The sequence below is a fragment of the Dreissena polymorpha genome, chromosome 8, assembly GCF_020536995.1.
Source record: "Dreissena polymorpha isolate Duluth1 chromosome 8, UMN_Dpol_1.0, whole genome shotgun sequence".
NCBI classification, from domain to species: Eukaryota; Metazoa; Mollusca; class Bivalvia; order Myida; family Dreissenidae; genus Dreissena; species Dreissena polymorpha.
Window position 1 is genome coordinate 1,402,652 of NC_068362.1, and position 21,313 is coordinate 1,423,964.

General features: G+C 35.7%; 1 protein-coding gene across 1 annotated transcript in view; it reads right to left on the reverse strand.

The window, feature by feature from the left end:
* LOC127842733 (sideroflexin-2-like) overlaps window positions 1-21,313 on the reverse strand; it is a 27,697-nt gene continuing 6,384 nt past the window's right edge. Inside the window, exons 4-10 of the mRNA XM_052372419.1 lie at window positions 19,103-19,201; window positions 18,820-18,898; window positions 16,026-16,111; window positions 14,605-14,732; window positions 12,588-12,687; window positions 4,084-4,131; window positions 1-3,379 (exon numbers count right to left, since the gene is read on the reverse strand). Of these exons, the coding sequence (XP_052228379.1) occupies window positions 3,271-3,379; window positions 4,084-4,131; window positions 12,588-12,687; window positions 14,605-14,732; window positions 16,026-16,111; window positions 18,820-18,898; window positions 19,103-19,201 (649 nt within the window). The 3' untranslated portion in view covers window positions 1-3,270. The remainder of the gene's footprint in view (window positions 3,380-4,083; window positions 4,132-12,587; window positions 12,688-14,604; window positions 14,733-16,025; window positions 16,112-18,819; window positions 18,899-19,102; window positions 19,202-21,313) is intronic.

Consider the following 21,313-nt stretch of genomic DNA (forward strand, 5'->3'; position numbering starts at 1 on the left):
TATTTTTTAATTATAATCTTGATATGTATAACCAAATGTTACATTGAAGTTAACAAAACAGCAATAGCAAAATCATGTATTGTGTAATATTAAATTTAAAAACAAATGTGAATACAAATGATAGCAAAACATCACATGTTCAAAATCTTGCAAGTGGAAAAAAAATGACAAAAAGGTGCAATTTGTTAACAAATAAGAAATATTGTTTTATATTCTTAATTCAATTGACAAAATACAGACAAAAATTGTCTCACTACCTAGTACATGTACGTGTAAATATATGGTAATTTAATGCTTTTGTATTTGTAAAGTAAAGAATTGCATTTAAAAAATGATTTTCATTTATAATTTATGATATTCACATTGTAAACAACAAATTTGAGTTGTAAAACAAAATGACAATACATGTCTAACAATAATGCAGTACATCTAATCAAAACCTGAATTATTCAAATTTATTTTATGCTTTCCGGTGGTTTATAGAGAAATATCAGTGAATTAAAACTGATAATTTCACTGTTGCAAACTGTGAAAATTATCAGTGAACATTATCGATAATAATTTCACTATTTTTTGTGAAATGACGTCTTTTTTGTCACGAAATGATGTCATATCCCAGCGAAATTCTTCAGTTAAACTGTTTAAAAATGCATATAAACTGTGAAAAAAAGCATAAAATAAAAAGAAAATTTGTTGGATTCAGTGGACTATCGATTTTAATTCACTCTTGATCAAAGAAAATATATATATATAATATTATTTTCTATGATCACTCGTGAATTAAAATCGATAATCCACCGAGTCCAACCAATATCCTCTATAAATTAACTTCAAATAAATTAACAACTTTAGCACAAAATCATTTACTTCATTAGCAAATCATAAATATAAATTTAAATCCCATTAGTAAACTAGTGTACAATTTTGCAGTATAAAAGTATAATCACGTTTCTGTGAAGAAATATTAATATTAAATACTTGTATTATGTTGTCCATGTCAACCAATAGAGTAAAGCTGAGGGAAATGTATGAGACGTGTTAATCTGCACATGCATCATTTGTGTCCAGTTCTGAGAAAACTGGGCATAATGCCTGTGTTGAAAGTGTTGTCCCAGATTAGCCTGTGCAATCTGCACAGGCTAATCAGAGACAACACTTTTCGCCTAAACAAGATTTTTGGTAAGAAGGGACTTTCTTTAAATGAAAAATACCATAAAAGCAGCAAGTGTCGTCCCTGATTAGCCTGTGCAGACTGCACAGGCTAATCTGGGACATCACTTAACGCACATGAATTATGCCTAGTTTTCTCAGAACGGGACACATTAGTTTAAGAATTGTCCATTGCATAACTTTCAAGTTTTCTGACAAGTAACATGATTCTTTATGCTTGTTCACATAGTGGAGGCACACAGACCTGTCAATCAGCCTACATTTAATACAGGACACTTTTAAATAGGGTACAATGTCACATATCTGAGTATTATATACAAAGTAAAATCAGTTTAAATATATCACTGTTAAGTACACCAACCATAGGCAGCCCCATTTAGCATTGTGTCCTTTTAACAAATGAGCAGCGTTCTAGGACAACTGGGCTTAATGCATGTGCGAAAAGTGTCATCCCAGAGAAGCCTGTGCAGATCGAACAGGCTAATCAGAGATGACACTTTAAGCCTAAACTAGATTTTAATTTAGAAGAGACTTCTTTAAAACACTAACTAGGGACAATACTTTACACACTTGCATTAAGCCTAGATATTCTAGAACATGGTTCATATACATTATTATACAAAGAAAAAAATGAATTGTTTACCATAATTTCTCTAAGTTTTTGGCCCTAAGATTTCATACAGTCTCTTTTTTAGCAAAAACAATGATTTTTCGTGACTTAATTTACGGACTTTTGTCCAAAATTAATGCCTCAGCTCTTAATTTTCGGACAGTATATTTTACCGCCCTATTCTACAGTTATCTGCCCTGTTTTCGCTTATCTTGTGACAATGCGATCATGGATTTTTACTTAAGAATTGAATAGCATTTTTCTGCATTTTATTGGTGTATGAACTGTTGGAAAAATTATGTCTAATCTGCATAAACGCCGACGGCGTTTGTGCATAAATTAGGTGTTCTTTTCCCTTTTACACCGATGAAATGCAAAAAAATGCTGTTCAATTTTAATAATTACAACACAAAATGATCTTAAAGCTGAAATTCTATCGTGGTAAGGGACATAAAAGTCCTTGTTTATCTAGCGTATGAATCTATTTTCAGTTAGGTTGCATCACCGTCAAATGGGTATATCGTTTAAGTTTTGCCCAAAACATAATGTCATTTTGGCAACTTGTTTATTACCAGAAAGTAGCGCCATGAATATTTATGTTAAAATGTGCATACAAAGTGGGTTCATTGGAAAATGAAAAACTGGTCATGTGAACAAATTATCCAATCAGAATGAAGCATTAATATAAAAGTGACAGAAGTTGTAATTATAACCAGATTAAGGTCATAAAACCTGGCAAATGCATGCCTGAGGGGAATGGACCCTGACATTCTCCTTATTGGGTAAATAACAATGTATAATGGTAGAAAACAATGGATTTTCCCAACAGCAGTTGAAACAGTGTTGTCCTAGTATGGAAGCAGATTGTTTTCTGTTTTTACGTTTTGTTCTATATCATTTCAGGCAAGAGTTTTTAAAGCAGAAAAAGAAGAGTTAATCACACACAAAAATATTGTACATTGATTTTTATGTATTGTTTTTGCCCTGTCAGTTGGTTTGGGTGTTTGTTTGTTAGCGCCAACTTTAACATTTGCAATAACTTTTGCAATTTATGAAGATAGCAACTTGATATTTGGCATGCATGCCTATCTCGTGGAGCTGCACATTTTGAGTGGTGAAAGGTCAAGGTCATCCTTCAAGGTCAAAGGTCAAATTTATAGCTTCAAAGAGGCGCAAAAGGGGACATAGTGTTTCTGACAAACACATATCTTGTTTGCATTTACTTTAATTATAATATTCAGACACCTTAATTTTTGTCTTAATTTTTGGACACCTGTAATTATTGAATATTTTGTGTATCTAAATTTTCAGACACGAACAAAATTTATTATTTTAAAGTGTCTGAAAACTTATATTAATTTCGGTATATCAAATACATAAAAAAAATCCTAACCAGCACCATTGATCTTCGTTTCTCTTTAACATATAAGATATAACAAGTTAATCACATAATATAATGTCTCGTAAGCTATACAACGCTAACTGTCCCCTCACAAGCCCTTGTTGAAGTACACACGGTCGGGTAAAGAACCAAACTGGCTCTCCAGTACAGACAGGTCTTTCTTGTCCATAGTGGCTAGACGGGAAACAGCAATTGAGCTGAAATAACAACAATGCATACATGAACCACGGTCTTCAAAAAAGGGGCTTAATGGATATGTGTTAAATGTTGTCCATGATCTGACAGGCTAATCAGGGACGACACTTTCCGCTTTGTATACATGAACAACGGTCTTGGAAAAAGAGGCTTAATGCATGAACGTAAAGTGTTGTCCAAGATCTGACAGGCTAATCAGGGACGACACTTTCCGCTTTGCATACATGAACAACGGTCTTCAAAAGGGGCTTAATGCATAAACATAAAGCGTTGTCGAATATTTGGCTATGCAGTCCACACAAGCTAATCATGGACGACACTTTCCGTTTTTCTGGTGTTTTTTTATTAAAAAAAGTCTCTTCCTAGCAAAATCCAGTTTAGGCGGAAAAAGTCGTCCCTGATAAATCTGTGCACATGCATTAAGCCCAGTTTTCCCAGAATGAAGCGCATATAATTATTTTGGATTTGTTACTTAAGTAAATATTCCATTTACACCAACCACTTCTGGAAATCAACATAATTATATGTTCTGGCATTTCTGTCAAACAAGTTAGTTTTCAGGCAAAAAATTTAATTTCATCAGAAATAATGCCATGTAAACATGTAGCAGCAACCAACTTACTCATATTCTTACATCATACATGAAAATATCTTGTGACTTAGTTTATCATTATGTGCATTATATTGAACATTAAAAAATCCATACCTTTTTTGGTTGAAGAGAGCACATCCAATAGGGACCATAATTAACAACCTGAATAAAATGTTAAAAATGTTACAAATACATTTAAAAGCCAATGTTCTCCATTATAAAGAAACTAAAACGGGCATTTTTTGCACTGTTTTGAATTGATATTTTGGGGAAAAGTAGTAGGGCCAAGATTGTTTGTAACGGTGAAATTGCCAGCTGCTGGTGCTTCTGGAGAACACTGTTGAAAGCATACTTAAATGCCAAAATAGCTCTGAAAGAAACACAAAACAAGTTATGTGTTTGTCAGAAACACAATGCCCCCTACTGCGCCGCTTTTAATTCTTTTCTTTTTTATTATATCCCTTTAAAAAATATTACTTTCCTTGTGAAAATGATCTGTACCTGCCAAATGATTTCACATAGAAATTATCTCCCTTTAAAGCTTGTTACTTCCCTTGGATTTTGTTTTTTGACCTTTGACCTTGAAGGATGACCTCGACCTTTCACCACTCAAATATGTGCAGCTCCATGAGATACACATGCCAAATATCAAGTTGCTATCTTCAATATTGCAAAAGTTATGGCCAATGTTAGAGTTTTCGGACGGACGTACACACTGAGGGACTGACAGTTCAACTGCTATATGCCACCCTACCGTGGGCATAAAAAGTTCTCATTGACTTATTTTCATACCGTCGCTGTCGTTCTCAAACCTCGTAGCTCCAAACTTTTCAAAATATTTTTTTCGTCTTTTCCGAATATATGAAGTCTGGCGCGTGTTTTGTGCTATCCCTTCTCAAAAAAGTGTGTGAAATGTACGTTTTAAGTACGTTTTGCGTGTGTTAAACGTGGCGGTATTGGCACTGCGTTTTTTGTGCGCTTTTTCTTACCGAGTGAGTTTTTAACAAAAACAAACAAACAAGAAAATGTGCGCTTTTTGTGGATAAATGTGCGCTTTATGTGCGTTAAACGTGCGCTTTTTATAAGTGTGTTCAATGTGCGCTTTTATGTGCGTTAAACGTGCGCTTTTTATATAAGTGCGTTTTTGACTACCATTTATGTGTGTAAAATGTGCGCTTTTAAGTGCGTTAAATGTGCGCTTTTTGTGAGTTAAATGTGCGCTTTTTTAATTTAAAAAGCGCACATTTAACTCACAAAAAGCGCAGTTATAACCCACATAAAAGCGCACATGTGTGTTAAATGTGCGCTTTTATGTGCGTTAAATGTGCGTTAAACGTGCGCTTTTTATAAGTGCGTTTTTGACTGCCATTTATGTGTGTAAAATGTGCGCTTTTAAGTGCGTTAAATGTGCGCTTTTTGTGAGTTAAATGTGCGCTTTTTTATTTAAAAAGCGCACATTTAACTCACGAAAAGCGCAGTTATAACCCACATAAAAGCGCACATGTGTGTTAAATGTGCGCTTTTATGTGCGTTAAATGTGCGCTTTTTAAATAAAAAAGTGCACATTTAACTCACAAAAAGCGCACATTTAACGCACGTTAAGCGCAGTTATAACCCACACAAAACGCACAATTTACGCACATGAATGGAAGCATAAAACGCACTCACAAAAAGCACACATGTGCGTTAAAGGTGCATCTTTTGCCTTAACAGTTGATTCAATTATATGCTGTTAAGTTTTTTTTAATTCAGATATGCAATAAAAACCAATAATTATATAAACATATATATTTGTGTATTTTAATAATTACAAGATAATTCAATTTTATACTTTAATGTACACCAACATTTTTTAACATACATGAGTAAATATCAATGGCAATTTGATGAAATAAATATAAACATAATTTGATTATAAATAAACAAAAAATAATAGCATACTATAATAACATGTACAGTATATACACACGAACAGCTATATACATAAGAAAGATGCATATCAATCAAGTCCTGTCAGCATTTCTTCATATCAATGGCAATTTGATGAAATAAATATAAACATAATTTGATTATAAATAAACAAAAAATAATAGCATACTATAATAACATGTACAGTATATACACACAAACAGCTATATACATAAGAAAGATGCATATCAATTAAGGCTTGTCAGCATTTCTTTGAGGCGGCAGAGTGCAGCTCTCATCTTTCTCTCCACGTCTGCCACCAGCCGGTCAAACTTCTTTGCAACTATTATACTGTCATGGCCTTTGAGCGATGTGTCTCGTGCATGATCTCATTTGATCAGGTCCTGAAAGATATTTTATAATGTAAGTGTTGCATATTGCTGTTATGGTAATCTCGTTGCTATAAAAATTATAAATTTAAATCAAAACTAGTTTGTTTGCTTGTTGTTTTTGGTTGTTTATTTTGCAATTTTAATCCCCTGATCACATGTGACTTAACGCTTTTCATAAATAAATGCGTTTGATAGAAAATACTGTTCGAAAATGTACCAAGATACGTGGTCTCATTTTGCTGTGTGGACTGGTCGGAAGTGTGACACCTTTAAAATGCAATAGCCAGTACCCTGTATAGTTTTACCTCTAAACAAATCCAGCTTTTCTTGGTCAAGGAGAGGGCGCAATTTTCCCACTCCTGTTCTCCTCATGTCGGCCAGCTTGTGCAGGGTAAAACCTGGTATTCAAGTCCATACATCAGGTAGTCTCTCTTTTGCTCCCTTTTTTGGCAGGCGATGCGATGATGCACATTCTTTCCAAAGGATCTTCTGATCAATGTAAATTTCACGGTCACCATGGAGTTTAACCCTTAAATTAAAAAGTTCTTATTTAATATGGGGGAAAATCTGTTCATTAATGACCAAAAATAGGTATAAATAACTTAAAGATGACAATAACCATAAAATACAGCCATAATAATTCAAATGGTGTTGTTTTTCTTTAAAATTGCATTACATTTACTCATCCATTTACATTTCCCAGTGACAATACATAAATATGATAATGATCATAATTAATTCAATAAACTAAATAAAAAACGGATGCAGAATTGAAAATACGAACCTGTTACAACAGAATGTTCTTCAGTATTCCAAAAATACAGGCAGCTTTGAACTAGACCATATCACTTTATATGTCTTTAACCACCCACTTTTAATCTCATTTGCAACAAACTTATTGTTGATTTACACATTGTAGTAAATACACATTTTTTTCATCACACAATACTTCATGCTGAAAGTATTTCAAGACATTTTACACTAGAATAATAAGTCTTAATTCTAGCTTAAAGTCAGTTGCTGATGCTGCTTGTTTAAAAAAAATAACTTCCTATCTGTGGTTCTCAAATAGATGGTGCCTGAACAAATCAAAAGTATATCAACAGCCCTTAGTTAGGCTTAGATGGAGGACTGATAGGGAATGGCTATTCTCTTATCTGATTCCATGCTGTGTATAAGCCAAAAATTGCATAATTTGAGAAATACTGATAAGGCAGTCATTTCAAAACCAAAATATTTATTGAATAATACACAGTACCCTTAACACATTATATTTAATTGTAAATATTTAAATATAACATGCTGAATGGTTTTAGCAAATAATATTAATAGTTTAAATATTATTTTAATTGCCTTTTTAAATGTATGTTTATGAACAATGTGGTAGACATTAATTGTATTAGGGTATAAATATCAGTATAAGAAAGTTCAAATACTTATTTATGTTGAGGAAATATAATTGATACTATCAAGCACACATAATACTTTTGACACTTTCAATATTTTTAATTAGTTACACACAGTCTGATTTAGGTGGAAATTTTTTAGAAATGTTTGAGATGAAAACGTAAGCAATAGGGTATGCATTGAAATTGTATGATAAAGTATGTAAACATTAAACAGGTTAATATGGACAACCAGTAATTATTCAAACTGCCCCTTATATTATTACAGGTTACTGAGATATGTCTATGTTTATTCATTTGATGTAAATAAATTGTTAGAGCCTACAATAATTTTGTTTCTTGTTCAATTTCTGTACAACATTTGCTAAACGGTTGTTAAAGACGCACTTTTTAAGAAGTGTGTTAAACATGTGTCTTTTTTAGATACATCCGTTTAAAACAGATCATATGATAAAAACGCACTTATGAAATAAAAGACTAACTTATGCTTAAAAAAGACGCACATCAAAATAGAAAAACGCACTTTTGTGAGAAAAAAACCACATCTGTAAACCTTAAAACACACTTCTTAGATAAAAGACGCACTTCCTAAATAAAAGACGCACTTCTTAGATAAAAAACACACATTTTGCTCAAATCTACACTCAAAAGCGCACTTACAGATGAAGAAAACACACAAAAAACGCACTTCCTAAATAAAAGACGCACTTCTTAGATAAAAAACACACATTTTGCTCACATCTACACTCAAAAGCGCACTTACAGAATGATGAAGAAAACACACAAAAAACGCACTTTTTCACTAAAATAACGCACTTGTAAAGAAAAAACGCACAAAAAGCGCACTTAAATGCACTTTTGAACACGGAAAACGCACATATTAACAAATAACACACAATTAACGCACTTTTAAGTGCGCTAAATGTGTGTTTTGGTAAAAAGTGTGTTTTTATTTGACAAGGGATATCTCGTAGCTCTACGCCAATCAGAGCCCTTGAAAAAGCCATGTGACGTGACGAAATGTTGTAGAATGATTGTTGGCTTTTTTCCCGGCGAAAAGTCGTAGCGACGCCATTTCACCTATAGGTACGTCGTTTCGTTTGGACAAATTTGACAAAAACGTTTTTATAATTTTTTTTATTTGCAACTACGAGGTTTCCTATTAAAAAAATGAGACGGTTTGAGAACGACAGCGACGATACAGTAATTTTATTGTATATGTTATTTTGCACATTCATTCAAACACTTCTTAAGGCAAACTTGGAGCTAGCATTAAATTGAAACAAGAGCGCCCTGGGTCCAAGGATGCTCACCTGAGACTTTGGAGTACTTAACTGTTCTAAGCAGCTTTTGTGGTTTTAAAAATCATTTTGTAATGTTTTTCCAAACCATTTTTTTTCTAATTGTCTGAGATATCATTAGAAGCAAATTTTCTGGGCAAGTTTTACAAAGACTGGACAACAACTTTGACTTCTATAGTGTTCACAATGATTCACTTCTGCCATATGAGAAAACTCACCACCCTGGCAGCCATGTTTATCTATGACCATAACCATTTTCAAACTCTGCAAAGATATCATTAAAACAAGTTATCCCCAGGATGGGGCCAATTTTGACCCCCTGGGACTTGATTTGAACAAACCAGTAGACAACAACTGTACGATGTTAAGTGCTAAATAACAAACCTCTGTGTAGTGGAGTTTCACAAGAGATGTTTCACTACATATAAGGAAAACAAAAACGGGGCAAATTTCAACCAAAGGACCACTATAAGATGTTACATGACAAATAACAAAATTCTAGGCCTAGCAGTTTCAGAGAAGATAATTTTTCAAAGTTTTCATTAAATACATATAAGGAAACCTAGTATCCCCAGTGAGGCCTCCAGAGGCATGATTTGAGAAAATTTGGTAGAGGATAACCATATGATGGTAAACATCAAATATCAAACCCTCACTCTAGTGATGTCTAGACAGACATCAACAGACAGACATACTGACATTTACAGACAGATGTCATTAGACATACTGACAGATATAAACAGACTCACAGACATCGACAGACAGACATCAACAGACAGACAGACATTGACAGACATTGAACAGACAGACAATGTCAGACATAGACAGACAGACTGACATCGACATACAGACATTGACAGACAGACAGACTGACATCAACGGACAAACATCCACAGACAGACATTGACAGACTGACATCAATAGACAGAAAGACTGACATTGACAGACAGACTGACATCAACAGACAAATATCCACAGACAGACATTGACAGACCGACATCGATAGACAGACAGTCTGACATCAACATACAGACTGACAGACATCTACAGACTTACAGACAGACATCTACAGACATTAAACAGACATTACAGACCAACAGACAAGTCAAACGACAGACACATATCAACAGACATGGATGGTCTGACACACAGACACCCTAGCACAGACTGTGAGACAGACAGACAAAAATGCACTGACAGCTAGAAAGAAAGACACGCAATGCCAACTTTAAAATGATTTGTCAAGCCTGTCCTATATATCTTTGTTTATATCCTTTTTTTCTTTTACACTCTTCTTCTCTGCTGAAAAACTCAACTTCAATCTTATAAAATGTTTTTTCACGTAAATAATGATTAAAAGATTCACTGGCAACTAAAATATACTAATTTCAATTAAAAGCATCATGATGAAGCATAATTTGCAGCTTTCAAGCCTTCTACCCAAAATTAGCTCTTAAAAAGTACTTATTGCTTTGTTGACATCTTACAATCAATGCAAGTTGATGTTTGTTGCCAATCCAGTCTCTTTTTACCCTTTCCCCTATAAGAAGCAAAGTGAAAATGGCTTTTGCAACGAGCCTACAACCAAAACAGCCTGTGATTAACTCTCAGTCTGTCCAGGTTTTATGCTGTTTGCTGCTTATCAGTGACTAAGGGTTGGAAATGAAGCCTTTAAAACTTGAATTTAGTAAGAAAGGTATTTAATTAAATGTAACTTTCTAAGGGATTACAAATGCGTCAAAATATGTATCTAAGTGGTAAAGGGTTCAATGTGTTTGATGTCTGACAAAGGCTGCAGTTGTGTATGTGATACATCACCTGGTCAATGAATTGACATAAAGTTTCTGTTAGCTATATACAAGCAACAAATTTTAGAAGTGGAAACACAAAATGAATCCTATACGGTTTCCTTTAGTAAACTAGATCTTTGTCACAGACATGACGTACGGTATACTCCCATGTGCCGCATTGACACAAACTATTTTGAATGCTGTCTTCACAAACCATGAGAATCTAATTTATGGCGATTTTTAAGAATTAATATGCATTTATCATTTATAGCCATTTTGACCTTTGAACTCTAGAACTCTTTCACATAACACGCCGTCCAATGACTTTGAACAAAGAGCCAAATGATTTTAAAATCTCACAATAAACGACATAGTTTTGGCATGGACTAGCTCATTTAAGGCCATTTTTGACTTTTTAACTCAAAGTAAGACCTTGACCTTGCAGATATCGACGTAATTCTTTCGCGCAACACACCGTCCAATGATGGTGAACATATGTGCCAAATGGTATTTAAATCTCACAATGAACGACATAGTAATAGCCCGGACAAGATCATTTATGGCCATTTTTGACCTTTGAACTCCAAATGTGACCTTGACCTTGGAGATATCAACGTAATTCTTTTGCGCAACACACTGTCCTATGATGGTAAACAAATGTGCCAAATGATTTTAAAATCTCACTATGAACGACATAGTCATGGCCCGGACAAGCTCATTAATGGCCATTTTTTACCTTTGAACTCCAAATTTGACCTTGACCTTGGAGATATCGATGTAATTCTTTCTTGCGACACACCGTCCAATCATGGTGAACAAATGTGCCAAATGATTTTAAAATCTCACAATAGACAACAAAGTTATGGGCGGACAAGATCATTTATGGCCATTTTTGACCTTTGAACTCAACGTGTGACCTTGACCTTGGAGATATCGACGCAATTTTTTCACGAGACACACCGTCCAATGATGGTGAACAAATGTGGCCAATGTTTTTAAAATGTCACAATGGACGACATAGTTATGACCTAGACAAGCTCATTTATGGCCATTTTTGACCTTTGAACTCAAAGTGTGACCTTGACCTTAGAGATATCAACGTAATTCTTTCACACCACACCGTCCAATGATGGTGAATAAATTTGCCAAATGATTTTAAAATCTTACAATAAACAACAAAGTTATGGCCCGGACAAGCATTTGAACTTTGAACTCAAAGTGTGACCTTGACCTTGGAGATATCGACGTAATTCTTTCGCTTGACACACCGTCCAATGATGGTGAACAAATGTGCCAAGTCATTTCAAAATCTTACGATAAATGACATAGTTATGGTCCAGACAAACTTTCGGTTAACAACGCACTATGTGACCCCGTGACCTAGTTTTTGACCCGGCATGACCCATATTCAAATGTGGCTTAGACATCATCTAGATACAACTTTGACCAAGTTTGGTGAAGATCGGATAAAATTTTGGGACAGACAGACAGACAGACAGACAGACAAAGTGACTCCTATATAGCCCACATTACCAATGGTAATGGGGGTATAAAAAGAAGGGGTATTTTATTTATGCATATGAGCTGCACTCTGGGGAAAGGGGGCTTAATGCATGTGCATAAGGTGTTGTCCCAGATTAGCCTGTGCAGTCATACTGGACTTTCCTTTGAAAGAAAAATTCGATAAAAGCTGAAAGTACCGTCCCTGATTAGCCTAGGCGGACTGCACAAGCTAATCTGGGCCAATACTATAAGCACATCCATTACACTCTGTTTTCTCAGAGCAAGGCTCATACAAATTTTTAAAACCTTATTACGTACATAATTCCTGACAAGCCAATTTGGATTGGTCCATTGATGTATGGATAGCGTTTAAACCATGCCGTGGTCTCAAACCTTTGTATCATCACAGGCAGCAATACTGAAACAGGGAACCAAGAGTTATTGAGCTGCGTTCCTATAAAAACGGGCTTAATGAATGTGCTTAAAGTGTGGTTCCAGATTAGCCTGTGCAGTCAGCAAAGGATAATCAGGAATGATACTTACAGCACCCTCACACTACTTTGGGGGGAGGGGTCCGCAGCCTTTAGGAGGGGGAATTTTCGCGGCGTTTCCCTTTTGGGGGGATTTTTTTACTTACTCTCTCATTATTACATTTGTACATGTTTGCACTATATTCATTGCATTTTTCATAATTTAGTATGTGTGCAAAGATTAAATTGAAATAGAATTGAGATATAATAATCATGAGACACATCTTTATATTAAAAAAATTATTTTTTTTTTTTTTCAGGGGGAATTTTTCCCCCCAAAAAGGGAACAAAGTATACGTTTCAGGTGGGGGACTACTGCCGAATTGCTTTTATGACAGCTTACAATCAATGCAATTTGATGTTTGTTGCCCATCCAGTCTCTTTTAACCCTTTCCCCTATAAGAAGCAAAGTGAAAATGGCTTTTGCAACGAGCCTAAAACCAAAACAGCCTGTGATTAACTCACAGTCTGTTCAGGTTATATGCTGTTTGCTGCTTATCAGTAACTAAGGGTTGGAAATGAAGCCTTTAAAACTTGAATTTAGTAAGAAAGGTATTTAATTAAATGTAACTTTCTAAGGGATTACAAATGCGTCAAAATATGTATCTAAGTGGTAAGGGTTCAATGTGTATGATGTCTGACAAAGGCTGCAGTTGTGTATGTGATACATCACCTGGTCAATGAATTGACATAAAGCAAAGGATAATCAGGAATGATACTTACAGCACCCTCACACTACTTTGGGGGGAGGGGTCAGCAGCCTTTAGGAGGGGGAATTTTCGCGGCGTTTCCCTTTTGGGGGGATTTTTTTACTTACTCTCTCATTATTACATTTGTACATGTTTGCACTATATTCATTGCATTTTTCATAATTTAGTATGTTTGCAAAGATTAAATTGAAATAGAATTGAGATATAATAATCATGAGACACATCTTTATATTAAAAAATTATTTATTTTTTTTTTCAGGGGGAATTTTTCCCCCCAAAAAGGGAACAAAGTATACGTTTCAGGTGGGGGACTGCTGCCGAATTTCGGCGGCAGATTTAATAGATTGAGGGCCCCGACTAACCGTCTACACTGAATTTTTGTTTTAAAGAGACCTTTTTAAACAAAAAAATCCATCAAAGCTAAATGTCTCTTCCCTGATTAGCCTGTGCAGACTGCGCACATGGATTAAGCACAGTTTTTCCAAGATCTGGACTCAAATTATTCACAAGTACACCCTATAGACTTTCTCACTCTCAACTTTACCTTTTCACACAGTATGACCATCACTAGCATATGCTAATCAATGTGACACTAATAAATAAACTGTAAAGTCTTTATTATTTGTGAGAAAATAATTTTCGCTGATTTAGTGAGATGACCGATCCACAAATTGAACAAAAATACACTTGTTAATGACCGACGCAAAATTCCTCATTTTTTCCCCAAAATAAGAAATGCACAGATGTGTCAACAAAATTATTTTTTTCACAAACACTTCATTTAATGCCAAAAAATATCAATAATTTTTCAGGTTTTGTTGTGAAATGGATCGATATATGAGCCTCATTTTGGAAAAACTGGGCTTGATGCATGCGTGGAAAATGTTGCCCCAGATATATCAGGGACATCTTTTTCTACCTAGACTAGACTTTTGTTTAGATACTTCCTTAAAACTCAACATTCCACAAAAGCACAAAGTGTCAACCCTTATTAGCCTATGCAGACTGCACAGGCTAATCAGGGACGGCACTTTATGCAGATGTATTAAGCCCTGTTTTCCCAGAACAAGACTCATATACACTCCTCATACGTACACATGCTTGGTGCAGCCATGAGTATACGACTGAACGTGACTTGACTGATGCCTTTGACAGCTGCATAGCGCGACTCTGTCACTTTGCGATTGTTCTCATCATATACTGCTATACCATCCAATAACTCGCTGAAACAAATATGGAATTCGTTTTGAGACAGGCACACCACAACATCAATTAACTGTGCCACTTTTACAGGGCTTCATCCTCATAACCACAGGCTTATCCCTTTAATAAGAGGTGCACCCCCTTTATCAGTGGTATGGTCCCTTTACCAAAGTAATAGCCCTAACCAGCAATACTGCCTTTTACCTCAGTTAAAGACCCTAATAAAAGTTACTGCCCTAACCAGGTATACAACCAATGACACAAGTAATAGCTTCTTATCAGAGTTACGGCCCCTTACCTCTGCCTCATCAGAGGAATGTTCACCATGTTGGATCAGAGGTACAGCCCCTTACCTCTGCCTCCTCAGAGGAATGTTCACCATGTTGGCAGAGTTGCGGCCCCTTACCTCTGCCTCATCAGAGGAATGTTCACCATGTTGGCAGAGTTATGGCCCCTAACCTCTGCCTCATCAGAGGAATATTCACCATGTTGGCAGAGTTACGGCCCCTTACCTCTGCCTCATCAGAGGAATGTTCACCATGTTTGCAGAGCTAAGCCCCTTACCTCTGCCTCATCAGAGGAATGTTCACCATGTTGGATCAGAGTTACGGCCCCTTACCTCTGCCTCATCAGAGGAATGTTCACCATGTTGGCAGAGTACTGCCCCTTTACCTCTGCCTCATCAGAGGAATGTTCACCATGTTGGCAGAGTTATGGCCCCTTACCTCTGCCTCATCAGAGGAATGTTCACCATGTTGGATCAGAGTTACGGCCCCTTACCTCTGCCTCATCAGAGGAATGTTCACCATGTTGGCAGAGTTACAGTCCCTTACATCTGCCTCATCAGAGGAATGTTCACCATGTTGGCAGAGTTACGGCCCCTTACCTCTGCCTCATCAGAGGAATGTTCACCATGTTTGCAGAGCTAAGCCCCTTACCTCTGCCTCATCAGAGGAATGTTCACCATGTTGGATCAGAGTTACGGCCCCTTACCTCTGCCTCATCAGAGGAATGTTCACCATGTTGGCAGAGTACCGCCCCTTTACCTCTGCCTCATCAGAGGAATGTTCACCATGTTGGCAGAGTTATGGCCCCTTACCTCTGCCTCATCAGAGGAATGTTCACCATGTTGGATCAGAGTTACGGCCCCTTACCTCTGCCTCATCAGAGGAATGTTCACCATATTGGCAGAGTTACAGCCCCTTACCTCTGCCTCATCAGAGGAATGTTCACCATGTTGGCAGAGTTACAGTCCCTTACCTCTGCCTCATAAGAGGAATGTTCACCATGTTGGCAGAGTTACGGCCCCTTACCTCTGCCTCATCAGAGGAATGTTCACCATGTTGGCTGCGGCAACAGCAGCAAAAGGAACAAACCTCTGCATCAGAGGAGAGGCACGCTGAAATAGGAAACAACAAGAGATGTGATTGTCATTAACACAATGCCCCCTACTGTGCAGCTTTGATTTATTTATTTATATTCTTGATTATATGCCTTTAAAAAATATTACTTCCCTTGTAAAAATAATCTGTACCTGCCAAATGATAAATAGAAATTATCTCCCTTTAAAGCTTGTTACTTCCCTTGGATTTTTGTTTACCTTTGACCTTGAAGGATTACCTTGACCTTTCACCACTCAAAATGCGCAGCTCCATGAGATACACATGCATGCCAAATATCAAGTTGCTATCTTCAATATTGCAAAAGTTATGGCCAATGTTAAAGTTTTCCGACGCATGCACAGACAGACAGATAGACAGACGGACGGACGGACGGACTGACCCACAGTTCAACTGCTATATGCAACCCTACCGGGGGCATAAAAATACATTATTATTTATATATATCAAGAACCATTTTGTGGTAAATGCAAATAGCAAATGTGCATATTTCTGTCATAGACAAAACACCAGTCCCCTACCACGTTGATGTTGTTGGAGTAATTCTTTTGCCTGACTAAAAATAAGAACAACATATATGGACTGTGCTCTGTGAAAGGGGCTTAATGCATGTGTGTAAAGTGTCGTCCCAGATAAGCCTGTGCAGTCCCCACAGGCTTATCAGGGACGACACATAACAAACTTTTCGTTTCAAGAAAGTCTCTTCTTACCAAATATCTTGTTAAGGTGAATAGTGCCATTCCTGATTAGCCTGTGCGGACTGCACAGGCTAATCTTGGACGAAAATGTATGCACATATATTAAATCCCCTTTCCACAGAGCGCGGCTCATATATATGTCCCATAAGGCTCTCTATCTGCATACTAAATTGCATCAACCTAGCTGAATACTTTTTTAGTTGTTGCAGGATCCAGATTTTAGTTTTAACTTATTTATTTAACCGCAGCAACCACATTTGATTTTGGACAAAAATGTAAGTAAGTCCATCTATTTACACACCAAGTTTCATCATTCTTGCTTGAGAACTTTCTGAGCTATTGAAAGATCCAGATTTTTGAAACATTTTTCACTAATTTCTGTAAATTAAATAACCACATTTTTGGTCAGATATAAAATCTAAAACAAGACCTTGACCTTTGACCTAGTGACTGAAAAATGGGTGTGGCATGTAGAACTCATCAAGGTGCATCTACATATGAAGTTTCAAAGTTGTAGGTTGAAGCACTTTGATTTTAGAGCCAATGTTCAAAACCTTGACAAAATGTCAAGGTTTTAGCACGACGCGGACGGCGAACGACACAACGACTGACACAACGAGCTGGCTATGACAATACCTCAAGGTTTCTCAGAAAACAGCCGAGCTAATAACATGCATATTTCCCACATGGCGCTCTATCCATACAACAAATTTAATCAACCTAGCTTAAGAACTCTTTAAGGTATCACAGGATCCAGATTTTTATGACAGTCTTACTTATTTATGTAACTCTTGCAACCACAATATTTGCTAGATTAAACAAGCGATGTGTTTGTGAAACACTATGTCCCCATATATTTGACCTTTGACCTTGAATGATGACCTTGACCTTTCACCACTCTCAATGCGCAGCTCCATGAGATACACATGCATGCCAAATATCAAGCTATCTTCAATACTGCAAAGGTGTACATTAAATTAGCGATTTTGACCCATATATTTTACCTTTGACCTTGAAGGATGACCTAGACCTTTCACCATTTAAAATGTGCAGCTCTATGAGATACACATGCATGCCAAATATGAAGTTGCTATCTTCAATAGGGCAAAAGTTATTGCAAATGTTAAAGTTTGCACAAACAAACACACAAACCAACCAACAAACCAACCAACAGACAGGGCAAAAACAATATGTCCCCCACTATTGTGGTGGGGGACATAAAAAGCTGCAAAATGTGCATATTCACCATATGGCTTCCTATCCACATACCTTGTTTCATCACCCTAGCTTTTGTATCATTTAAGTAATCACATGATCCAGATTTTTCCGACAATATTCACTTATTTCTATTACCATAGAAACAACAATTTGTGATGGTAATTAAAAAACATCAAAGTTGTGCTGTAAGGACACAAGTTGCATGTTTGTGTTCTATCACACTAAGAAATAAGGAATTGTTATCCGATTGCTGGTCTTTTATATTGATAATCAGGGCTTCTTTCACCATCTGGGTGTAATGACTGTCATTCACTAAAATGGGAATTTTAAAGTGCCTTTAAATTGGGAAAAAATGACATTGTTTTATGAATAACTTAACTGAACAAAAATCATGAGTAAAAGCATATGAGTGCAATGGTTATTACAACTTCAAACATTTTTTATATTTTTACACTATTTCCAAAGAGCTTCTTAAAATCTAACACCATAGAAATTTGGGACTAGATTTAGGTAAAAAAAAATACTTTCTAAAAAAAAATACATTGAAAAACTTTGGCCACCATATGATTGTTAAAATTCATGAGAAGTTGGACAGCATAATTGAATTAACAACAAGCAATGCAATATGTTACACTCTATTTTTAGACATGTATTTATTAACAAAAATCAATACTCTTCATCAATAATGCACAATAGGTACACGGATCTTAAAGGTGATTGACAAATCAATCTGCAAACTCATTTGTTTGTCTAAGTTATCCAACAAACAAACATTCCCAGATAAACCCTACCTTTGCCAGCTGCCCCTTCAAGCCTAGGGCCACAGCTAATGCAGAGCCTGTGGCAGATACGTAGGCTACTCCTATTCTCCTGCAAAACATCGAGGGTGTAAGTCTCATACCATAAGGAGTCTTTTTACTTGTTAAAATAGCAAAAAGAGTCTTGCAACTTGTTTGAATAGCATGATGTGTATTGCAACAATTTGGTTTGAAATGTATGTCAGTAAATATACATATTACCGGTAAGCATTAGTATATTCATATTGACTAAACAATTAAAAGCCTATCAACTTACTGTGGAGTAATTTCCGACTCGGCATTTCTGTTTGTATAGTTGACTAGAGCGTTGAATGACTGGTTGGCCCACTGCCAAAATATGACTGCTGCATTGGACCTGATTATAGATGAAAACTAGATTGCAAAAGTATTACAGGACCATCATCATCAAATATTGGTCTTATTACACACATTAAACAAGAGATGTGTTTGTCAGAAACACAATGCCTCCAACTGCACCGCTTTGATTTTTATTTTTTTTATCTTTGACCTTGAAGGATGACCTTGACCTTTCACCACTCAAAATGTGCAACTCCATGACATACACATGCATGCCAAATATCAAGTTGCTATGTTCAATATTGCAAAAGTTAGTGCAAAAGTTTAACCAAGGTTAAAGTTTGTGACAGACAGACACACACACACAATGACAGATATACAGGCCAAAAACAATATACCCCCGATCATTCGCTCCGGGGAAATAAAAAGGAATTTTAATTATTTGTTCTGTTCATATACTGTACATTTAGATGTATAGAATAAACCTTGCAGCCAAGATTCACTTTTCAATAAATTCATTAAATTTTTGTCATGAGTTAATTAAGAGATTGCCAAGCAATATTGTCCCCTACCGGTGAAACTCATACATTGTCAGTAATTTTTTATATATTTTTTTATTTTTTATATTTGTTGCCATAGCAACCAGAATTCTTGACGTAGGAACAAAATGAAATGATGTGCATAATCTCCATATTGCCATCTATCCATGTTTCAAGTTTCATGAAAAAATATGAAGAAATTTTAAAGTTATCGCAGGATCCAGAAAAGTGTGAGTGACAGACTGACAGACAGACAGAGCGCAAACCATAGGTCCCCTCCGGTTTCACCGGTAGTGGACAACAAGCACAAATCTCTGTGGCTCTAAGGGTATAAATTCTCCAATAAGGGAAAACTGAAGGCCATGTGGTACATGTACAACAATTTTTTTCAATTTGCCCTAATGAACTAGTTGTTCACTTCATGTGAAACAGATTTAAACATGGCTTCATGTAAATATGATCAAGGCATTCAGACGAAATTTCATTAAAATCAGGACACAAATAATGCATCTACACTGTTTATGTCTTTTCTTTTATTTGTGGAATCCAACAGCCAGAGTGCAGAAATATCCTTTTATGTATCCTTTCAGTTAATGAAAAACAGTGTCTTTATGTTCCCAAAAATTTTTGCTTATAATATCATTAGAATTATTGTCTTAACCCTAGTTATATCAATTTATTACATAATATTTTACTTTTACTGTGTTTTAATATTGTAACCGGCATTGTTTTATTGCTTCCTTACAGTATTTTTTTTATATCACATAATTTTAGATTATTAATCCTTTAATTAATTCTCCATAATAGTATCAATTACTCTTATTTTTTATCAATTTTATGTACATACAGATGTTTTGTACAACGCCATTGAATATAATTATATAAATAGGCGTTTCATCAAATTAGCAAGTTTCAAGTATTTGAATTTGTGACCTAGTTTTTGACCCCATCTGACCCAAATAAATTGCTGCCAAGGTTGCCCTTGATATAAAAGATAAACATTTTATGCAAGAATCCTGAGAATTCAATCATAAACATGGCATGTAGAGTTGTTGCAAAGTTTTTGAAAAGGTGACTTTGTTCTAAAAAAAAAACACTTGACCGAAATTCTGATTCCAAATTCCTGGTCTAGATAGTGTTAATCTAACATATTCCAACCAAGTTTTATCAAGATTTTGCATACTTTAATTAATATAATTAATATATTTTACCTGGTGACTTTTTTTTGGGGGGCCTTCTAGGCCCAAATTCGATCTGGCCTAGATACTTTCAATGTAAATATTTTGACTATGTTTCATCAAGATATAGCCAAAACTATGGCATTTAGACTTTTGAAAAAGCTGAAAGTTGATGATACACAAAGCCGCACTGCGGACATAGACTTATCACAACAGCTACTTCATGCCCAGATGCGTAAAAACCCCATAACATATTTTTCTAAAACCAAAACATTTTGGTAAAAAACAAACACAATACCCAAAAGAAAAGAACACAACATGTAAATTGTTCTATTATTGTGTTGTCAAGTGGGAGGTTGTTTTTTTAATAGCATTCTATTGAAGCTTAACTCTGCCAATATCAACAATGATGTTACTCTCAGCATTACATGTATAAGACTGAATGTGCAGGCT